The 16305-nt window shown below is 35.6% G+C and overlaps 3 protein-coding genes and 1 pseudogene across 3 annotated transcripts; 1 reads left to right on the forward strand and 3 right to left on the reverse strand.

Moving 5' to 3' along the window:
- Positions 1 to 968: 968 nt before the first annotated feature.
- On the reverse strand, positions 969 to 2695 carry LOC113859194 (pentatricopeptide repeat-containing protein At5g59600). The gene has a single exon (XM_027492009.1). The coding sequence runs from the start codon at positions 2619 to 2621 to the stop codon at positions 969 to 971; it is 1653 nt and encodes a 550-aa protein (XP_027347810.1). The 5' UTR covers positions 2622 to 2695.
- An 841-nt stretch (positions 2696 to 3536) lies between these two features.
- LOC113859326 lies at positions 3537 to 6915 on the reverse strand (annotated as a pseudogene).
- A 916-nt stretch (positions 6916 to 7831) lies between these two features.
- LOC113859169 (proteoglycan 4-like) lies at positions 7832 to 9678 on the forward strand. Its single transcript, XM_027491985.1, has 4 exons — positions 7832 to 7914; positions 8128 to 8421; positions 8527 to 9408; positions 9561 to 9678. The coding sequence occupies exons 1-4, from the start codon at positions 7896 to 7898 to the stop codon at positions 9602 to 9604; spliced, it is 1239 nt and encodes a 412-aa protein (XP_027347786.1). The 5' UTR covers positions 7832 to 7895; the 3' UTR covers positions 9605 to 9678.
- A 295-nt stretch (positions 9679 to 9973) lies between these two features.
- LOC113857497 (D-xylose-proton symporter-like 3, chloroplastic) lies at positions 9974 to 13958 on the reverse strand. The gene is made up of 14 exons (XM_027489463.1): positions 13552 to 13958; positions 13374 to 13474; positions 12837 to 12915; positions 12674 to 12733; positions 12509 to 12575; positions 12301 to 12425; positions 12124 to 12225; positions 11669 to 12046; positions 11481 to 11528; positions 11321 to 11383; positions 11145 to 11225; positions 10947 to 11045; positions 10526 to 10663; positions 9974 to 10445 (listed from the first exon to the last, which is right to left on the reverse strand). The coding sequence occupies exons 1-14, from the start codon at positions 13750 to 13752 to the stop codon at positions 10311 to 10313; spliced, it is 1677 nt and encodes a 558-aa protein (XP_027345264.1). The 5' UTR covers positions 13753 to 13958; the 3' UTR covers positions 9974 to 10310.
- Between the last annotated feature and the right edge of the window lie 2347 nt (positions 13959 to 16305).

The raw sequence follows: 16305 nt of genomic DNA on the forward strand, positions 1-16305 counted from the left end.
AAGTGAAAGCCGTATAATTTAGTATGACCCATAAATTTTGTATCAGATAATATAGAGTATGTTAAAAAATTCCTTTTCAACAATATGTTATTAACATTTGTATTGTCTAAAACGAGAAAACATAATTAATATTTAGTTCTGAATGATTGAACGGAATAAAGAAAAAGATATTGGATTAAATTGAATGAAGTGCACTCTATCAATTTCCGTTCCATTTCATCACATTTTAAACGGTCTGTTCTACTGGTCATTATAATATCCAAAAGAGGATGTAGGTTATATGGACAAGATATTCTTTTCCAAAGCTGCACCCTAAAAGAACATTTGAATTGTTGCCGTATGAGGAGCACTTACGCCCAAAATAGTTTTTTTTTTCTGTCGATACCCCAAAATAGTTTGTTATCCTCTTCTTTTTAAAGAAACAAAACTAGAGTGGAATATCCAGGTTTTGGTTTGCGATTGACCCCGCAAGAGCTCACAAATTTATAAGCTTGAGTCTAAAATAAGTGCCCTGTATATTTTTTTATTTCAATGGGTTAAACACGTAAGTTTGCCGGTTAACTCGTTAACATTTAAAGATAATAATTTTAATTAAACATTAAAAATAATTTTAATGTTTTAATTATTTAAAAATAGTGAAAAAAAGAAAATTAAAAAAATTAAAAGAAAAGTAAAAAAACATTTAAAAAAGACATGCGAATGGGTTTGCAGACTGACCATCTAACAATTGGTCTAGACGGACATATGTGAGGATTGTTTAAAAACAAACTTACACTGATTGAGCCGTTTAATTGTGTACCTATGCGAAACGGTGTTGGGTGGTGAAGTGAAAGATGCAAAAGGTGATACGATGTAATAGAAAGAAAGAGATTAAGAAGAAAAAAAAAGGTGGAAGAGTGGTGAAGATATTTTGCGAGTGTATAATTGTGCTGAGCAAAACACATGATCTCTGCCAATCTATTATATTATCAATTATCAATCCAACTCAACCCTTGAAGTTTTTTGAGTTTTCCCCCCTTAATCCTTTTCTTGATCCTCTCAACCTTGCCCCATTTACCAGCATCGGCATATAGGCTGGACAACAGAAGACGGTTCGCAGCACTCTCGGGCTCTAATTCAGACAGATGCATAGCAGCCACTTCCGCAAGCTCCACATGCCCATGATTTCTACAAGCAGCCAGAAATGCACCCCATACAAACATATCAGGTTCGATAGGCATTGTCTTGATCATGCAATATGCTTCGTCCAGTTTCCCTGCTCGACCAAAGAGATCCACCATGCACGCATAATGCTCCAGTCTCGGCTCAATATTGTACTTTTCTTGCATGATCTTGAATAGCCTTTGCCCAAGTTCAATATCTCCAACATGACTGCATGCAGTGAGAGCTGCCGTGAAAGTCAAATGATCCAGCTTGGCTTCCCTTTGCATCTCCATCTGATTGAAGAGCTCAACAGCTTCTTCACAATACCCATGATTTGCAAAACCAAAAATGATCGAGTTCCACGTAACCGTGTTCTTCTCTGGCATCCTACCAAACAGTGTCCTCGCTTCAGAAATGAAGCCACATTTTGCATACATGTCAACCAGCGCACTCCTTACAAAAATATCTTCCTCCACTCCACTCACCAAAGCATACCCATGAATCTCCTTCCCAACCCTCACTCTTGCTGCAGTAGCACAAGCAGGCAAAAGGGTGCTGATAGTAGCTGAAGTTGGGCAGAACCCATGACGCAACATATGCTTAAACGTGTCAAATGCTTCCTTATTTCGAAAGTTCTGCACAAAACCAGATATAACAGAAGTCCATGATACCACATCAGGCTCAACACCATCTTCAATCATCAATCTAAACATCTCAGACACCATTGCTTGGTCACCTTTCTGTGAAAACCCAGATATCAAAGAATTCCAAGTTACCACATTTGGCTTCACACCCATCAATTCCATACTTTGCACCAAACCCAGTGCCTCATTTGCAAGACCCTGTTGAGCATACCCAGCAACAACAGCATTCAGAGCAACCAAATCTTTCACAGTCATCCCATCAAACACCTTGCGTGCATCCTCAACACTCCTACACTTGGAGTACATAACAATCAAAGCACTGGACACAAAAGCATCAAGCTCGAACGAACATTTCAAAATCAAGCCATGTATTTTATCTCCGGTGATTCTATCACCAAGATGGCCGCAAGCTTTGAGAACGCTTGGGATGACGAAAACGTAGTTGTGCTTAAGCCCTTGAATGGTTTGCATCTCAGAGAACACGGCGAGAGCGTGATCGTAGAAGCCACAGCGAGCGCTAGCGCCGATGAGGGCGATCCAGCGACGAACATTTGACGTTGGAATTCTGTCGAACAGTTTCCGCGCGTGGTAGAGTTGGCCACAACACGCGTACAAGGATACGAGGTTGGAAGTAATGACGTTGAAGCGAATAAATCCGCTGGTGATTAGGCGCGCGTGAAGCTTCTTACCCAGGTGAAACGCTCGATCTCGAGCGTATATATCGATGAGTTCAGCATAGCTTTCGGATTCCGATCGGAACAATCGAAGGTTGATGATGATGCCATTTCTCGTGGGAATTCTAAGCAATGTTGTGCTTCTGAGGAAAGCATGCATAGCAGTAATGGAGATACTAGAAACCTCTATCACCAGTTAGTGTTGAATAATAAAAGCACACGGTGTTATGATAACCATGTTCTGTTCTTGCAATGTTTATAACAATGTCACTTCATCATGAATTTCTGATTTTTTATAACTGTAAGTAGAATGAAAATTTTCAATATAAATTGTAAGCTCATTATATTAAATGATAAAAAAGTGACATGTGATAGGAATTTCTTGCAGTGTTTTTAACAATGCATGGGTTTGGAGGCGACCTCTAACAGCTAAAACACTTCGATTTGTTTGTAGCAAGACTTCATCTGCAATTGGAACGTTACGGGTTCACTCTTTTTACCAAAAAGTGAAATGCTTATTCTTTTGAGTCTTTTCTCGTCTTCTGACACGTTAAGATTAAACAGAAATCTCGGTAGATTAATTGTCGGTGGGCACTCATTCTTTTATTGTTTCGTTGTCCTTTCAACACGTTAAGAATTGCTTAAGCAAAGCAAGTCCTTTCCTTACCTAGCGATAGGAATTGCTCAATATTTGGCGCAATTTTTAATTACGGGATTTGAAAGACTGATCAAAATTCTAATCTCTAATAATTCATCAATCATATTGATAAGAAAAAAAATTATCTAAGTATACAAAAAATTATTAGGTCTCATTCGTTCTCAGGGAGTGGACATTGAGCATAAGCCGCATAGACATTAGAAACACATCAATAGAAGACAGCAAGATAATTTTGTCATCTTAAAATTTTATGGAACCCTATACCAATTTTGAGATTAAAAATCTATTTCCACAATCCGACTTATAAACAAAGGCACTATGAAACCACTTGCAGTATCATCAACAACTGGCTGAAGGATTTCTTCAGCAAATGAGAAGAACACATACTCAGCAATATACTACGGACTAAAATGCACCTCAAAATCTCTCTCCGAAACGGAAAAATATTGCACCTGTTCCTGAGTTATGATCAACAGCATATTCTGCTCTCACTAAACCAAGCTTGAGACCAACACCATAAGATGATCCATGACCCATCCGCCTATAAACTTCTGTAGGATTCCCTTTGACATTCTTTGAACTTCCAAGATCATTTCCATGCTCTGCAAACGCGTATACATGTGTGCCTTTAATGGGCACACGTAACTCGGCTGCCAGCTGCAAAAAGAAAAAGAGTTCAGATAGTTGTTCTCCAGTTTCTGGAAAAGGTATAAAATGCAATTATATCTCCATAGAGAAGCATAAAATGCATAAAGCCATCTCTTACCTCCAGGATGTTCCTGGCGGCTCCAATCTCCCCCATGTTGTAACCCCTTACAGAATAGGGACCACCCAGTGTAAAACAATCATAACTTGGAAGGTCACCTACACAGCCACCATAGTGGCCATGGAGAACAAGCACTGGTGGTGGTGGTTTACCAGCGCCTTCCTCCACAGACCTCAACTGGACAAATCGTGTCACGGTTAACTGGTGACGATTAAAGAATGGGAACTTGCTGCCAATGCCGAGGCCTTGATCTACCTGCAGTTTGTATAGAGATAACTGTCAGCATAGACATAAAAAAAAGCATACTTCAAGATCAGATATTTAGAGTGCCAATTTCTTGTACTCGAAGTTACAGCAATGTTGACCGGTTCCTAAATTAGATAAACAAGATTAAACATTTCCCATAAATATTCACAATTGGGTGCAATTCCAGCCAATTATTTCAACGGCCCACAAAAGTTGGAATGCTGATTTAAAATCTAAATCTGTAGCTACAATTAAAAGAACAAAGCATTAGCAAAATTCAATTTTATGTCAGGATGTAGATTAAGAAAATTGAGAGCAGAAGCTTGGAAGGGCCAAGTAAAAATAATTGTACAAGCAGATTCATATTTAAAATAGAAAATTACATGGGACCTACAGGATTTTTGAAAATATTGAGCAGGTTAAGGTATCTCCATAATATAATAAGGTTCCACCCCTGCTTGTCACACCCTTTTGTTTTCTTTCCCAGCTTTAATACTTACCAAATTAAAGATGGTAAGAGCATATTCCAAATATGGGGACAACATCAATGGAAATGATTGTAAGATGAGATAGTCACCCGGAACACATTCCTGTCTCCAATTACAGCTCCATTCACAAACTCTGTGTTATCCCGTGTAATATTTGCCTGAAAAAATGCCATCCTATCGATACCAGTACCACTGAGGGTGGTTGGAGGTCCATCTGCACTAATTCCTCCACTAGGTAATACTCTTTGACCATTGGCACATATATGATTACTCTCGTCACGCGTTGTTATCTCTTCCATTACTAATCCATAAGTGAATTTACTCTGACGTGTGAAATTCTGCTTGGCAAGCAAGATAAACAAATTAAAACTAAAAAGCCTACCGACGTCCCAGACAGCCAAGTCAAGACTTATCGTGTAAAAAAACTGGTGGTAAAACGACCTCTGTGATATTGGCTTTTGCACCAGCACGATCAACCCATATTGGGGGCACTTCATCCACCCCTGGTCCCCCAGTGAATACTGGGCTGAGCTTTCGGCTATTGAAGCAGCTCACACGGAGAGTACGATTCCGTGGATTATATACACCATCCAAATACGGATGCGCATACTCAAGCTTAAATGCAAGATCATCCTACAGAAACCCACAAAGAGCATTTTATCAAATACATACCCACATTGATGACGTACTAAACTATTCCTATAATAAAAAGTGATAAGAACTCAATCAACTAGCGTGGGAGTACCTGAGGATTGAGGAAATTACTAATTGTCACCGAACCATTGATAGATCTGTTCAATCCTTGCAAATTCCGATGTTCAAAACTAACAGTCCCTCCCGGCTGTAGTGAAGCCTACACAAACATTGAACAGAAAGCAATTCATCAATTAGGAAACAAATTTCCATGGCAGACAACCAATACAGGTATCCAACTCAATAGAAAACTACCAAAGTGGGACGCCCTCCTCGTCCACTCGGTACTGACTTCAGCCGTTTTCTAATCCAACTCTTTCAGCTTAATCTCAACAATTATGCCCCCCTCATTCTTTTCATCAGGCCGAGGATTCACCTCAATGTTAGAAAACAACGCAAGGGAATTTATGTTTCTCAAAGCCTGCTTCCCCGCTTCAATATTAAAAGTATAACCCGGCCGAAGCTGTGAATCCAATCCAACACAAACAAACATCCATTCACCAAACCATAAAAGTCCCAAAGAAATCAAACACAAAGCACAACCATTCCACACAAATCGTATTGCAATCACTCCTCATACACATACCTGTCTGGGAAGTTCTCTCTGCACAACAGGGATTTGAGTGTTACCTTCAACAACATTCCCGAGCTTATCCAAGAACTGAATAGACAACTGTGTAATATCCCCTTCCACAACCTCACAAACAACCTCCTGAGTATTAAGATTCCCGAAATTAACGACTTGTGCACAAGCATATCCTTCATCATGATACCACTTCTGAACCCGATCCCTTATCCTCTGCAACAACCTAGCACTCACAGCACCCTGTCTCCGAAGCATGTCACCAATCTCAGAATGCACAGACATAGGCAAAAGACAAGGCCTAGCCCTCTCAATCCTCCTCTTGTAATCCCTCTCTTGCATTCGATAGTACTCAAGCTTCTCCTTATCGGTCATGTCAGGGTCCATCTCAATCGCCTTCGTCTGTTGCATCAATCCCACGTTGATGCACCGGAACTTCGCCGACTGCAACGTGCTCTCCGTGAACGATATGGTCAATGCCATTGACCCGTCAGCGTTGGTCTTCCCTTCCATATCAACCTTCTCGAACATTCCACACGAAGCCAGGGTTTCTAGTTCCTTCTGGAGTTGCGCTTTCGTGTATATGCCTCCGGGACGGAGAGACACCATCTCGAACAACGGATCCTCTGTTCCGAATCTCGCTCTTCTGCTCCGATCGTAGAATTGAATCTCCGAGAGCTTGTACTTCTTGAAGCCGCTCAGTTTGTTCTGCTGAACCACAATGTTCGCCGGCAAGCCGCCGGAGCTGTTTCCTGGTCCTCCTCCGGTGCCGCCTCCGGTTGATCCATCGGGGAAGAGGAAGTGGAGAGCATTGGTGTTAGTATGGAAGATAATGGAGGCAGCGAGGGTGGTGGAGAGGGTTTTGAAGTGAGAGAGATGAGAAGAAGAGTTAGAATTACAGTTAGAGAGGTTGTATTTGTAAAAAGAAGGGCGCGTGGGGTGGTTGGGGGAACGAGTACGAGGGGTTAATAGCGTAGTGGAGAAGCGATTCGAAGAAGGGATGGAAGAGGACATTGACATGGCAACTGGAAGTTGCAATTACACTGAATGAGTAAGAAAAGATAACGACAAGAGGGGGTTTTCAATTTTTATGTCTTTAAATAGAAATACATGAATAACACTTTTTAAAATACAATCTTTATTATTAATTAAAATTTATAAAAATTGCATAAATTTTACTTTTAATTTATATTTTTATAAATTTAAATAAATTATAACAAAATAATTATGCTACTAATATTTTTAACTTATATAATATCGTATAAGGTAAGAAATTATATAAATTTTATTAAAATAATATGAATACATTAAATTACATTAATTGTTATAATATTTTTATAAAAATTGATTATACATAAATGTTTTATTCTATAAAATGTTATACAATATATATATACACACGGATTAAACCTCTTATATGTAATAAAATTGTTCTTTCATCAATGAGGTTTTTTCAATTATGATATTGGGGTAACTTCATATTATGTTGAGGTACATATAAATCCACATCAATCTTTATTTATTTTACGCCTATATTTGTTATTTTTATATGACATTTGAGTTTGATTTTTCTTGACAGAATTTGAAATATTCAACTGGTATGTAAACTGTTGAGTTGATGAGGTTGAACAAAGATTTTCACCCTGGCCTGGTCAAACTACTAATTCAGGAGTGTAGCTATTTCATATTTGGGGGGTTTAGTAGCAAACATAATTGTTAGTCTACACGTGTAGAAAAGGAGTCCATAGGTAGAAGTCAACGGTGTAGGATGGGGCTCTTGATTTGATCATTGCAAATGCAAGAACACCGGAAGCAATTGCATGAGCACGCTTCATTTTTTTTGTTGAATTTCTGCCTCTTATTGTCCACTGAAAGAACAAATATAAAAGCAGAGTCATTCATTTCAAAGTTTGAGACAAATTGTGATTCAGAAAATGGCTCAACTCGAACGCCCTCAGAGACAAGTTGATACAACAACAAAAGCTCCCACCATCCACACCATGGAACAACTCCTCCGAGGTAATCCTTTGCTATCATGCCTTTAGGCAAAGCTTGATTATGATAGTAGTTATTCAGAAAATGGCACACTCAATGCTTTAACCATGCACAATATTAGCGTGTATTTTAAAAACACATGTATAAAAAAAAGAAATATAAGTAAAAAATAAATTATTAATTTTTAGTAGTTGGAAGAGTAGAATTTATAAAAATGTTTGAATTTTTGACATACAGCAGGAGAAGCCTCCAAGTCCAAGCATTCACCAACCCACAGCTCCCCTTCCTCCTCCTCTCCTTCCTCATCCTCTCCCTTCTTTCAGAGGTTGAAGCACCATGACCAAGAAGAAGACCACGGCCAGAATCAGAAGAAATCAGTTCTCACCAAAGTGAAGGAGAAGGCCAAGAAATTACGCCACAGCCTCAGCAAGAAGAAACACGAGGACGGGAACTCTCCTAGTCCCACATCGGGTGCAGGCTTAGAAGGTGATGGAGTAGAAGAAGATGTTGCCGGTTACCTCGGAGCTCCGAGTAATACAGACAAAAGATTTTAATCACTAGTTTCCTTAAACATTAGTCTTGTCTTCCACTTCTTTTAACATCTAAAATTGTGGTGTCAAATTATAAATATTTCAGTGTACGAATCAGAGAAAGCACCTTTAGGATACAAAGAAAATCCAAAGCAGAATCATCCAAGAGGAAATCCAGCAACCCCTGAGAAGCATTTTATATCAAGCAATGACAAACACGTAGTGGAACAAAATCAAGAAAAAACACTTAGTCGTTCACTGTCAAAGAAAACACCACAACATGCAGCAGCAGTATCAACAACAACAACTATTCCAACTACTATTACTAGTGTTTCTGGTGCAAATAAGGCCAAAAACATAGCCGAGAAACTCACACCAGTTTATGCTGAAGGGTCAGAAGCAGCCAACTCTGTAACCTCCAAAATACAAGGCATCACTGTATCCAAACCCAAAGAGCGTCTCCATCATCATTATCATCATTATAATCACACTGCACCATCAAAACTTTCACCTACAAGTACAACAATTAACAAGGCTTCTTTGTCCCTTCCTGCTCCAAGTACTCCTCCTGCAAAGGGACCAGCCCAAACTTCTCCAAGAACAATGAGAACTACATCAGCTCCAGCGATTCCAGCATCTTCTTTATCTCCTGCTGCACCGAGTGGGAAGACTCCAAGCCCCACTGCGCAAATATGGGATAAGGGTGTTTCAGTGAAAGAGTACTTGATGAACAAGTTGGAGCCAGGAGAAGATGAGAAAGCTCTATCTCAGGTGATATCTGAAGCAATGAGTCCTAAGAGAACTCCTGGTGATGCAGGTGTTATGGAGAAGGTGAGAGAAGCTGTTACTTCCTTGCTTCGAAATGAGGAACCAACAAAATATGAAGATGCAACTCCTTCTATTACCACGTCATCTCAAATCCTCCCAGCATCTCCCAATGCTACTAGTACTTCAACTCAAATCCCAATATCTACCAACGCTCGAGAAGGTAAAAGCACTAGTTCATCATATTGATTATTAATTTATTATTCACTGTTCATGCAATTGGTGATATGTGATATGATTTACTATCTCATCGTATGATATCATTCTTTTTTATGACAAACTTATATCTCTTCACATCTTTCAAATTATATGCAGTGGTTCAGGAAGAAAACCATGACAGAATTCTTCAGGCAAATTGACGTCCCCATAAAACGTGCTTTATATATTTTTTGTGAAGATTTTTTGTTGGAGTATATGTATCCAACAAGTAGACTGGAAAGATTATTTCCGTATATTTGTAAAATTTAATTTGTATGTAATAAACTGTGTGTTGTATATTTGACGATGCTCTCAGCAATTCTGTTGCCAAACTTGATTAGTTATTTTTTAGTGTGTTTGGTTATGCATTATAATTTGTGATTTGCACATTGAACGTTAAAAGATAAGCACACATTTAATTCCACAGAAACGTGGAACCAGACATGCATTTAGTGAGGACTTCATACATGCTAGGTGAATTAGGTATCAGGCAAGTGTAGGGGCTACGTTTAAAAACTGCAAAATCATAGGTAACAAGGAGATTTATGGATTGGTAAGTGGTGCGCCGTACTAACGGAACCATTAGAAACTATAGATGTAGCACATTAGCATAATAAGTCCAAATAAAATTGGTGCCCAGTTATAGGTTCTCCATTAGCACGACAACCCTCTTGGGAATTGAATCATGAATGTTAAAATCACGAGTCAGCACCCTTGTATGATTTGAGTATATTGGTTAGAGACGAAAAATACAATGGTCTTAAGTGCAAACATTACCATGACCATCAAATCTAACAAGGGAAATATATGCAAGGTGACAGACTCAGCAAAATATAGCATTCACATCAAAAGTGCTAGTTTAAGCTGTCACTTCAAGATTTGGGATTCTATATCTTCTAAACTCAAGCCTTTTGTCTCCGGGACAGAAAATATAATGAACAGAAGTGACACAATAGAAATAGCCCCAAAAAGGAGAAAGAGGTTTTCTGCTCCAAGAAGCTCCTGCAGTGGAAGTCAGACAAAGAATGATAAATTTATCTAAAAGAAAATATAAACACAAAAGATAGTAAAGAACCCAAAACCTTTAATGGAGAGAATGCAAAGGTGACAACAGCATTTGAAGCAAAGTTGGTAAGAACAGCCAGACTAATCCCCCGTCCTCTAGTGCGAAGCGGGAAGACCTCTGATACCATTAGCCAACTTATTGGCCCAAATGATATCTGCACACAAACCCAATTTGATATAAATTCCAACACTAATCAATTATTGCACTGGCCTCAACGACAACACAATGGTAACATTAAATACGAATTATTTCTATTTGTTGCAAGGTTCTCCATTTTTTGAAAGCATAGATACAGGTCACGGAATGACATCATGTCAATCTACATTCTAGTATCCAAATTGTATAAGATAAAATTAATTAAATACTAAAGATGTTCATTCCCAGGTTTAATAAGATACAGAAAGCAGCAGGACCATGACAAACCAGAAGACAATTACCTGATAGCAACCAACATAAAGAAGTAAAGCCGCAACAGCAACAAGAGGGAACCCTCCAAGAAATTTATAATAAGCAGAAAGGAGAACTAAAGAAAGGGCCTACACAAATCAAAGAAAACCAAATAACCATGTGCATATGAAAAGTTGAAGCAAAGTACTGTAAGAATCTGTTAGTTCAAAATGTGATAGAACTCTTACAATGCCGCTGACACCTCCAATCAGCAGAGGTCTTCTCCCTAAATCATCAACTTTTAGGACAGCAATCCATGTCATTAGTAACTGCAGGTTCATCAATCACAAAAAAAATTATCATCAGTGTCACGTGGTGGTTGCTCTTCCTTGGAAGTTGCAAGGACAAGTCTAAATAGTTATACCTTGAATAAGCCTATAACAACTGACACTTTAGTAGCATCGGATGCAGCAGAGAATCCAGCACTCTAGATATAAATAACAGAATATAATCTGAAGTGAGAAAGATGGAAAAGATTGAATTTCAGTCACAATAAAGTAGAAATGAATATAAGGATTAAGTACCTGAAGAATTGAGCCAGCATAATACAGAACACTTGGTTGACCTGTTATCTATTGTGACAAAGTGACTAATCAGACAAAAAACAGAAAATATTCTCCATATTTCCTTCAAAATAACATGATTAAAGTCAAGATATAAAAACACAATTATGAAAATTATGAATAGACTCATTGCACTGAAGTGGACCTACCTGTTGAAATAAGACTAGGCCCCCACCGGTTATGAAAGCTTTCAGATTGGGACCCTGAAACACCTCTAAGAAACTCCCCTCTGATTCCTGATCTGAATAGGCAGACTTCAATGAGAGAAGGGTCTCTTCTATTTGCCTCTCAGATTCTTTGCCACCTGGTGGTCGGCCCCTTAATTTGCTCAGGGAAACAATTGCTTTTTCCTTTAAATCTCGAAAAGAACCTTTTCCTTGCACTGCTCTGAGAAGCAACCACCGTGGAGAAGGGGGGAGAATCCACATTCCAAGCACCATTAATATAGCAAGTGGAGCACTAATTCCATACATAAACCGCCACCCCCCTACTGTATTAATCTGAAAGCTTCCCACAAAATAACCCAGCTGCATAACATAAAAGGTCAATCAATCCTCAGTAAATTCTTTAGTTGATAAAAGATACATAAAAGACAATTTAATACCAGAATCCCAAGGACAATGAAGAGTTCTTTCAATGATACTAGAGTCCCACGGATTTGTGATGGACAAGTTTCTGCGATATATAAAGGAGCCCCGTGCATGGCCTGCAATTCAATTTGCATGTTAGATGCAAGAATAATATAAATTGCGAAAAAATGTTACAGTTGAAAGAGGCCTACCAAACCTATACCAAGTCCATAAAGCAGCCTTCCTGCTAAGAGAACACCAAGTTCTGGTGCATAGGCAGTAATTGCACCGCCGAATACATACAACAAGGCTGCAGCAATGAGTTGTCGCTTCCTCCCTAGTGTTTTGGCCAACTTAATAGATTTAATAAGAAACGATCTTAAGAGAGCTTCAGTTGCTGGATAAACTAAGTGCACTTACCCAGGAAATCAGCTATGGCATATGCGAGAAGTGAGCCAAGAAGAGCCCCATATAGGGAACCACTAACCTATGTTTGATGCTATCAGTTAGATTCTAATTTACTGATGACAATAACTTTTCCATAAAATTGAAAGAAGTTTCCCAACTATGACACTGAAATCATACCACAAGTCCCAGCTGAATGGCAGAAAGATTGAACCATGTTATACCACTAAGCTCAGGAGACTGTAAATTCAAATAAACAATATGAAAAATCAATTATTTATGTTACTGCTAACAATAATAATAGAACAATATGTAATCGAAAGACATTTAATAATAATTTTACCTGCAGTGAAATTGTAGCACCGGAGGTGGCACCAATATCATAACCAAATAACAAGCCACCCAACGCAGGGAACAGAAACCTAGATTTTGAAATAATATTACAGATTAACCGGAACAAGTAAATCAGCAGATTATATATTTAAAAATTAGCAAAGCTTGATTATTAAACTGAAAAAAGATTGATATTTGATGTTCTTGAGACAATGAAAGAAGGTAACTTTTGCACAATTAAAAAGGTATAATGCCCTACATATTAGCCGGTCCTGTCTCACTCTAGAAGCAAATTTTAAAGTTCCAAATAACAATGTTTTTGTCTGTCAAACAGAACCCTTTACCTTTTTCACTTAACTAATCGGAGTTTTGATCTCATGCAAAAAGTACTTTTTACTTTTCAGTGCCTACGCCGCAAGAGCAAATACAGTCCCAACATTGATACAGTTACAAATTTTAACATTTCCCTCCAACACATCACTCTTCTTCTATTTACTTCTTCTACCCAACCCTGCCTTAGAACCAATGAATAGTGACAGAAACGTACGGAAGAATTACAGAAGACCAAGAAAATTTCTCTTGGTACGTTGCGTCAGAAACAAGAGATTCAGAGCCTTCCCCTGCATAATTCTCCTTCTGCGCTCCAACCTGCCCAGAAGATGAAAAGGCCAAATTAGACTAAAAGCATCAAACTTAGCTGAATTCTTCGTTTTGGGGGTCCTCACGTGGAATCTGCGCTTAGGGGTAGAGTGAGATTGAAGAAGCGGGTATGTGACATGTTTTAGCCCCAAATGATCGTTAATGGAAGAAACATGACGTGGAATGATACGAGAGGAGGATACAAGAGCTTTTGGTCTCTTTACCCGTTGATGGTGCAGTGTGTTAAACTGAGAGAGCCTGAAATTGAACAGAATAGTTGATGCCATTCAAGGCAGCAAGAACAATAAACACTGAAACACTGTATGTGTGGTTGTGTCTATTAATGAACCATATATGAAGTGTGCCCGGAATCAGGAATGTGGAATCATCTTTGCAAAGTTTAATGTTTTTTGTTATCTGTTTGCAAAATCCTGAGAAGTAAATTCTCCCTCGTGTGTGATGTATGGAGCACGATCAGATTACGCAAGATATTGTCTAATAATTATGGAATCCGGTTTTTTAAAGTTATGGTAAGAAATTAACAAATGATAAATTTTTATTAGTATATTCATTGAATTTAATAATACTATGTGATTTTTAATTAAAAAAATACTGTTCCCATTGATAGGACGTTGAAAAGTCGTTATTGAATTGGAACGGTTGTATCCTAAAAGCGAAGAAAATCGAGAAGCCAAACATGAATTACGTTGTAATTCTCTACGATAGTCTAGCTGTTTCTGCTAGTTTTCTTTCTCACAATTATGGTGATAAATTAATTTTATTAATAATAATAAATAGGGCAAATTTATATAAAAATAAAATTTATGTTTTATTAGTAATTATAATTAAGATATTTTCACTTAAAAATTATTTACTCATTGTATAGTGAGATTGATTTTATTGTACAAAATATACTAAACATATTATACGAAGTTAAAAAAAATAAAGTATCTAAAAGATTATATTATATTATATTTTTATTATAATATAATAAATCTTTTATTTTAAATAGTTATAGTACTGTCGTAAATTCTGCACTTAATTATAATATAAAATATTACTATTTTAGTAAAAAAAATTTAAAGAAAAAATTTGCAATATTGACAAATAAATATACTTTTCCATAAATATTAATTTAATTCACTTTTATTACAATCAATATTTATTATCATAAATTAAAATTATTTTAAGATATATTTTTTATTTTGTAAAACCCATTATATTTTTCTAGAAATAAGGAAGAAAAATATCTCAGCATGATTAGATATTATAGATATAAAATATGTTATATTTTAAGATAATAACAACCATCAATAAAATTCTAATAATTATTATATATAACAAAAACTATACAAAATTAAATTAAATGTTTTCAAATATAAATAAAATTCTGAAAAAAAAAAAAAGGTATACTGTAATCACAAAATCAGCTTAAGAAAACCTTTTAGTTAAAAAAGTTTCTCATTTTTTATGAAAAACTGTATAATTAAAAATAATAATAAGAAAACTATTATGTATTAAAAATAAAATATTATTTAGATCATTAATTTAATATTTCTTTGTTGTATTATAGCAAAAATGTTAATTATTTTATTATAAGTACATATTTGAAATATTATATATTTTTTATTATGATAATATATATATATATATATATATATATATAATTAAGTAATGATACGTGTTATAAATTTATACTAAAATAAAATAATAATTGATCAGTTGTTGATAAAACTATAAAAATACATTTTATAATGTTTTCTAGTCTTTAATTAAAAATTATAACAAAATATTTTTTGACTATTAATTTAATAAATTATTTTATTATGTTACCACAAAGGTATTAATAATCATATTATAAAAATTAAATACTTTATAATTTTTTATATTATATTGCTATTATAATATTATAATAATACAATTATACATAGATATTTTCTATTAATATAACAAAATGATTTATTTTATTGTATAAAAATTAATTATTAAATTATAATTACATATTTTATCGTGTTCGTTTATCATTAATTTTATAATATCATAGTGATATAGTAATATTTTAAAATTATATATTTATAAATGTTAGTTGAATTCTATATGTTATACTTGGAAAAAGAAACAAGTGTGAGAAAATAAATAAATTAATAGTCAGATTTAAGAATCAATTTTACAATTATGACACGATGAAAAACTTTATTTTAGTCTATACATAGAATATAGATTATGTCAAAGGCTACATTTCGTTATGTTTATATGGTAAAAAAAAAAAAAAAGCTATAGAAACATGCATTTAAATGGCCAGAGACAAATCAATTCAGTTTTTAGATTTTAATTTAAAATAAACGATTAAATCTCTATAAATAAATTATGAGTAATAATTTTTAAAATGAGAACAATTTTTAGGAATTTTATTAAAACAAAAATGGAGTGTTTTTTCATCATACCAATTATTATTTTCTATATTATGCATTTTTTAATTAATATTAATTTAACCTTTTAATTTTTATACTTTATGTTTATTTTTATTTAATATAATAAAATAATAACTATTAAGTTTTATAATATTTACTCTCTTAAATTTACAAAAATTTAAAAATATCTATACAAACATTAAAAATATTACTAAACATTTCTTGATCAGTACATCTTTTGGGAATATTAAGATGTAACGAGAGTTCATATTCCCCGCCATTTAACAAGTATCCCTCCATTGAATTTTAGATTTTGCACCGTCCAACAAAAAATTAATTAATTAAATAAAAGCAATCCATTATTCCAGTTAAAACACGTGCAAGAAATTACCACCGTTACCGTGAGAGAAAATAAATTCTCAAGGAAAA

The sequence above is a fragment of the Abrus precatorius genome, unplaced genomic scaffold, assembly GCF_003935025.1.
Source record: "Abrus precatorius isolate BTA unplaced genomic scaffold, Abrus_2018 Scaffold2, whole genome shotgun sequence".
Taxonomy (NCBI): Eukaryota; Viridiplantae; Streptophyta; class Magnoliopsida; order Fabales; family Fabaceae; genus Abrus; species Abrus precatorius.

Bases quoted from the DNA above. Each gene is read 5' to 3' on its own strand.
- LOC113859194 (XM_027492009.1), bottom strand. From the start codon at position 2,621: ATGCATGCTTTCCTCAGAAGCACAACATTGCTTAGAATTCCCACGAGA.
- LOC113859169 (XM_027491985.1), top strand. The intron at 8,422-8,526 runs GTAATACAGACA...TAAATATTTCAG, and splicing joins CGGTTACCTCGGAGCTCCGA to TGTACGAATCAGAGAAAGCA. The intron at 9,409-9,560 runs GTAAAAGCACTA...AATTATATGCAG, and splicing joins ATCTACCAACGCTCGAGAAG to TGGTTCAGGAAGAAAACCAT.
- LOC113857497 (XM_027489463.1), bottom strand. From the start codon at position 13,752: ATGGCATCAACTATTCTGTTCAATTTCAGGCTCTCTCAGTTTAACACA. The intron at 12,047-12,123 runs GTATTAAATTGT...TATGTTATGCAG, and splicing joins TCATTGTCCTTGGGATTCTG to CTGGGTTATTTTGTGGGAAG. The intron at 11,384-11,480 runs GTACTTAATCCT...ATTTATATCTAG, and splicing joins ATGCTGGCTCAATTCTTCAG to AGTGCTGGATTCTCTGCTGC.